General features: G+C 40.5%; 1 protein-coding gene across 2 annotated transcripts; it reads left to right on the top strand.

Moving 5' to 3' along the window:
• Positions 1-327: 327 nt before the first annotated feature.
• Positions 328-5,658, top strand: tsr2 (TSR2 ribosome maturation factor; the record flags this gene model as incomplete). 2 transcript variants are annotated; one of them, XR_013963999.1, is made up of 6 exons in its annotated part: positions 328-405; positions 999-1,089; positions 2,197-2,288; positions 3,087-3,242; positions 3,929-4,279; positions 4,346-5,658. XR_013963999.1 is itself a non-coding variant. In XM_080762808.1 (5 exons), 5 exons carry the CDS (start codon positions 328-330, stop codon positions 4,055-4,057), a joined length of 546 nt encoding a protein of 181 aa, XP_080618934.1. In that variant the 3' UTR covers positions 4,058-5,658. The 2 variants fall into 2 exon arrangements, 1 of the variants encoding a protein (XP_080618934.1); XM_080762808.1 differs by having other exon boundaries at positions 3,929-5,658.
• Between the last annotated feature and the right edge of the window lie 555 nt (positions 5,659-6,213).

Raw genomic sequence — 6,213 nt, forward strand, 5'->3', positions numbered from 1 at the left:
TTAGACTGTTCTACTAGGCTACCACTATTAACTACTACTAGCCTACTACTACTACGAACTATAAAACAGCAGGATTATAGCGACATCTAGGGGTAAAATGTAAACACGAGTCTAACAGATTTTCTTTCTATTTTTCTTTCTTTACGATGTTTCTATGATTTAAAATGCACACGGTTTCTTATCCGTAGTAATGATAGAAGATATAAGGTAATTTGTATGAAATTATTTAATCTTCGAGTTCGAGCAGGCTCTGCTCTTCATTGGATTGCTCAGGGCTGCGTCTGGATCTCAGTGATCCTGCTTCTATTGGTGATGACTGGATCCAACATGGCGGCTCCCAGTAACGCACGTGAACTGTTTACAGAGGCTGTTCGAGCTGTTGTAGAAAACTGGCCCGTTTTACAGGTAGTTCATTACATTTACACATACCGTTTTATCCGCTTATTTGGTTAGCCTGTTTGTAATTGAAGTGCCGCTGTGCATGGTTTGTTTTAGATTGCGTGTGTTTCACTACTTGGCAACAATGCAAACAACCTGTCTGCTGTTTTGCTAGTTGCTACTGACTTCACTCTATGCTTCACTCAGAGTCTACATGAACATCTCTCTCTCTCTCTCTCTCTCTCTCTCTCTCTCTCTCTCTCTCTCTCTCTCTCTCTTTGCAACTCTAGATTTTTTTTAATTATGTGAATAATAATAATGATAATGATAATGATGAATCTAGAGTTGCAATACCCTCCATTGACTCCCCACTCATCCAATTTGCGTTTGCGATCCTCTTGTCTTAAACGTTGTCAATGGAGGGTATTGCAACTCTAGATTAACCACATTATTAAAAGTTGCAAATTGCGGCTATATACAGGATAAGTGGGACGTCATACTCCTGTTACCAAAATGAAAAGACCCACCCATGTGATGTCATCACCATTTCCATTATAACCTACAAATGTAAAATAACAAAACAAAAAAAACTTCCAGTGTTATATATGGTCATGTTTCAGATTGCTGTTGATAATGGATTTGGCGGAGTGTATGGTCAGCAGAAGGCTGATTGGTTGGTGGATGTCATCCAGCAGTATTTCCATGACAACGGTAGGTAACCCTTTAACCCTATGCTTTGACCCCACTGCACCCAGTATCTATCCTTTATTTGAACTGGGGACCGGCCCACCCTGACAAGCACTTAAAATCGTAGTAGTTGGGGCATTCCATATTATTTGACTCTTCCACAGATCAATATTGTGAAAATAGCCGATCATTGTGAGCTTGTAGATCTGCTATTATATTTTACATTTATTGTATGTATCTAGTGATAGGACAGTAGGAATTGGGGAGAGAGATGGGGTGCGACAGTTAGACATGCATCAAAGGTCGTCGGAATCGGAATTTGTACCCATGTCAGGTTGGCATTGCAGCCCAGGGTGCCCATACCACCATGCCAGCGTTCTGGGCATTTCTTATTATTTGACAATTTGGCCAATGTTTGACCAGTTTTTAAGGTATGGTTTGTGTTGATTATTTTTGATGAAGTAATTTTTCTTTTCCTTTTTTGAGGTAAAAGGGCATTAGATTGACATTTTCCGGTTGCTGCTTTAAAAAAAGAATAATTTAAGAGTCCCTCTGTTTTAGTGCCCCCTGTTTGTTTTTAGTCTCGCCAGTTGCTACGAGTTGGAATAAAAGATTGATATACCAAACAAACTATTCCAAGAAGTACTTGAAGAAACCTGTCGGATTCAAACAGGGCATCAAGGCCTTTATTAGGTAGGCCCTAAAATTACAATGCTCTTGATCGCTGGGAATTATTTGGTGTAATTCTGATATCGGTTTGGGGTTTCCGGCCTGTTGACGACAAACCAGACTAAAACATTACAAAACATGTAAATTATCATCTGCTCCTGACCGGATCATAAAAAAAATAAAATGGTATGCCTCCCAGGCTAGTGGGAATCCTACAGGTTGAGAACCTACTGTGCTGTTTCTGAACATCTGGTCCGGGGCCCACGAGGGGCCCAAATGGACCCTTGGGTGGATCTGTTATCTGAGAGTGTACAAATTACATATTTGCAGATTACAGATTGTCTTTGTGAAGAAAACATGCTGAACTTCTCTGAACATAGAACCCAGATTACAGTGTTGTCATGGTATGGTAGTCAGCCAAATTAACCTGTTTTTGTACCTGTGCATGTGTGGTAATCCCAGCTGACCTCCAGCAGGGGGAGATAGAGGACTTCCTGGCTACTATGATGGACCAGGAGTTTGATACTGTTGTGGATGATGCAAGTTTGCCTCAGGTACACACCGCTGCACACACACACACACACACACACACACACACACACACACACACACACACACACACACTCACACACACACATCATAGTACAGTACACGCAACACCCTCCCACTCGCATAAAAAACAATCAACACACACCGACACACATGCACATTTTGCACAGAAGTACATAGATTAAAAATACAGTCTGTAGAAGTGTAGATGCACTCATACTCTCATACTGTCTAGTCACATTCATATTGTTAAAGTCAGTACCAATGACTGTTTGTGGATGTGGTCATGTAGTCTTTGGGCCGATTCATACTCCTATTTTAGAGCCGAATAAAAGTCTGTTCGGCTCTGTAGAGCCTACAATTTGAGGTTCGGGGGGGGGGCGGGTACCGTCCTAAAGTCGGCTCTTCGGTGCTACTGAAATTTTCTGACGAGCCAAAATCATTTCGGCACTACAGCGCCGAAACAGCGGTAAAATAGGAGTATGAATCGGCCCTTAGTCTGCTTCACTTTTTAGCTCTCTGAGTACGTATAATTAAGTGTCTTGTAGCTTTGTGATTTCCGAGATTTCCAACTGGAAAGCGATGTTTTTAAGTCTTTGTTTTATTCTATAAAATGTGTGTATCTGACTAATTTGTTTGTATATCATTGTTTTTAAATGATGTATGTTTATAGATACTATGCAATGCAATGTGTGTTTATTCTTTGCAAAGCGTGTATCTGTCAAATGAGTTTGTATATCATTGTTTTAAAATGTAATTATGGACGTTTATAGATACAGTTATGGTAACCTGTCTCTCGGTAGGTGGCTGTCTCTCTGTGTCAGTTGTTTGCGGACTACAAACGGGGGGCCTTGGACGTTGTGAGACAGACACTGGACAAACTGACAGCCAAAAAGAACATCTGTGGGAGGGCAAAGGTCACAGCAGAGAAAGAGGAGAGTAGTGATGAAGAGCCAGAGGTCAGTCGGTCAACAGTTACAGAGTGGACAACCTTTCAGTATTAATCCTGTACAGCCTGCCTCATGAAATGATGCAGCAAACTGAATGTGATCAAGATGTATTCATCTGTCAGATAGATTTGTCAGATCATCTTACGTCATTTTTATTTTAGCGTTGACTGTTCAAAAATAGAGGATGGCAGCGTCAGGTTAGTACAAGCTCCCTACACGTCACTTTGTGCCGCGCAGCAAGGTTGCACATCTGCTATTTTTGAAACATCTTGAAAGTGTGAGAACTACTGGTTTAGAAGGCGTTTGTAGAATGGTCTTAATAAAATTGAGTACCACAGACGAAAAACAGTCCAAGTCCAAATGTCATTCTGACCCCTCCACGAAAAGGCCTTGTTGTCCTCGACCCCTTATCTATCATTTATACATTATGGATAAATAGTGTGGACTGGGCGGGAACTCCTTTTGGTGTTAGCATTACGTTATGCTTTAGCTATTGAAAAATAGCAGATCTACTCATGGCGCGCTACGAGCTTGTAGGTCTGCTATTTTTGAAAATCGAAGAACGACTGACATAGAAACATAGCTTTTTCAGAAAACAGTCAGGATGTAGAAAACATTTTTAGAATCTGATCTCTGGTCAGAATGGGTTAATGACATTGTACTATAATTAACCTCCACATCCTCTTCTCTTCCAGCTGATGGAATGTGAAGCCCCGCCCACGTCCTCCGTTGGCTCCAGCGCCTCTTCCAGCTCATGTCCAGCTCCGCCCCCAACGCAGGAGGAAGACGACGGATGGACGACGGTGGCGAGGAAGAAGAAATGAGGAAGGGAAGGACATTAATGGAACACGAGAGAGGGATGAATTAAAAGAGGAGAATGGACACGATGAGCTCCCGCCAGTTGGCAGTCTGCTTTTTAACAGTAAGGCGTGAAAGTTACAACTCGGTTGGAAAATGGCAATGACAGTTGCACTGCGCCGAGTGCTCCTGAAAGATGATGCCCTATAGAGTTAAATAAACTCTAAAACCTAACATTTATATGAACGGTAATCAATCCATTTCTGTGCCACCAACTGGATAAACTTTGAAGTTTTGTTACTCAGACAGTTGAGGTTCTTTGTTTCTGTATGACAGACACACTGACAAATTGTCACTACTGTAGAGACAATAATAAACTAGTAGCAATAGGGAATCAAATTCATCTTTATTATTAAAAAAATTACTTTTCATAATCTGCAGCTTGGTAGATTGCAGATAAACAACACACACCAACATAGGCAGCACAAAATGTATGCTTCCAAACAACCCGATAAGTATCGGCTACTGCCATCGGTGAATGTCAATTTATACCAATACCGATATATCTGTGCACCCCTACATCTTTAGTTTGGCCATTGATTCTGGATTCTAAAATACATGACCTACCCAGTCAAATCTAGAGTTATGATTCAAACAATGTAGGAATTGTATATACTGTTGTTTGCATGCGTTTTGTTTTCATGGTTTTCGACGACATACATACTATAGTCTTTTTGAAAATCGACATACTATATTATGTAATTTTTCATGGTTTTCGACGAGTAATTATGAAAACCATGAAAAACTGCATAAAAGTGTATTTTGAGCGGTGCCTAGCCGCTCCAACTACCTCCTAATATGTGTCCCGACTCCCTGTGTATGTCCGCCATATGTGTCCATTTCATCACGGACAGCTGCAGTAGCGTTATGTGCCCTGGGGTGGCACTGTTGGGTGGCGTGGCCGTGTAAACAGTACAGTGCAAAGTACGAATACAGTACAGTGTGGTACATTGCGAGTAGGGCTGGGTCCCCAAACTCGAGACCAAGCAGGTACCGAACCGAACATGCTTGGGTACCGGATATCGAACCGAACATGCTTGAGTACTGGACCATACCCATTAAAATAATTCAATTTCGGTTTTCCCTATAGGTTTCTACACAAGCGCACAGTCATGCGCTATTTATATATAATTTTTCTTCCCGTTTTATCCTATCCTTGATGTTGTTTACAGTAAGATATAGTATTGCTCTCAGGCATATTTGTTGTTGTCATTGTCAGTAGGAGTATTAAGAGGAAAATGCAGAACAGATGATGATAAAAAAAGAATCATGTAAAACGACGTACTATAATTTGTCTTTTTTCATGGTTTTCAACTACAATGACGTTTTTCATATTTTGCATCATTTTTGAGGGGCGATAGCCTCTCCTATGCCCATCTTTGTGTGTTTGTGTGTACCCTATAGCGATGACTTGATTGGCAGATCACCCCATATCGATGATTTGATTGGCTGAGCAATCTACGTATTGAGGATAAAAAGTGAGGACAGAAAAGTTAGGACGATAATTGTTATTGGCCAGAATGTGATGTATGATGAAAAGAGTGCCCCTCAATTCACACGGGTGGGATTCTTTATCGTTGAAAACCATGAAAAACATACAACATACTATAGTATGCTGTTTTTCAGGGTTTTCTACAACATACTATAGTTAGTATGTCGTTTTTCATGACGAGAAAGAAACGAGGCTAACTTTTTTTTTCAAAATTTCAGAAAACATGGGCTATAACCCATCGTTTTTGTCATTTCGTCATTTTTTTCAAATCCTCAAAAATGATGAAAAACGGCGCGCTATAGTATGCCGTACGATATGGGCTATAGCCCACGGTCCAAAATGATGAGAAACGAGGCTAACTTTTTTTCAAAATCTCAAAAAACATGGGCTATAACCCATTGTTTTTGTCATTTCGTCATTTTTTTCAAATCTTCAAAAATGATGAAAAACGGCGCGCTATAGTATGCCGTACGATATGGGCTATAGCCCATGGTCCAAAATGATGAGAAACGAGGCTAACTTTTTTTTTCAAAATTTCAAAAAACATGGGCTATAACCCATCGTTTGTCATTTCGTCATTTTTTTTTCTGCAATTTCCGCAATTTCCACAATTTCCGCAATTTGCAATTT

This window comes from Protomyctophum bolini, assembly GCF_963924005.1.
Source record: "Protomyctophum bolini genome assembly, chromosome: 5".
Lineage (NCBI taxonomy): Eukaryota > Metazoa > Chordata > Actinopteri > Myctophiformes > Myctophidae > Protomyctophum > Protomyctophum bolini.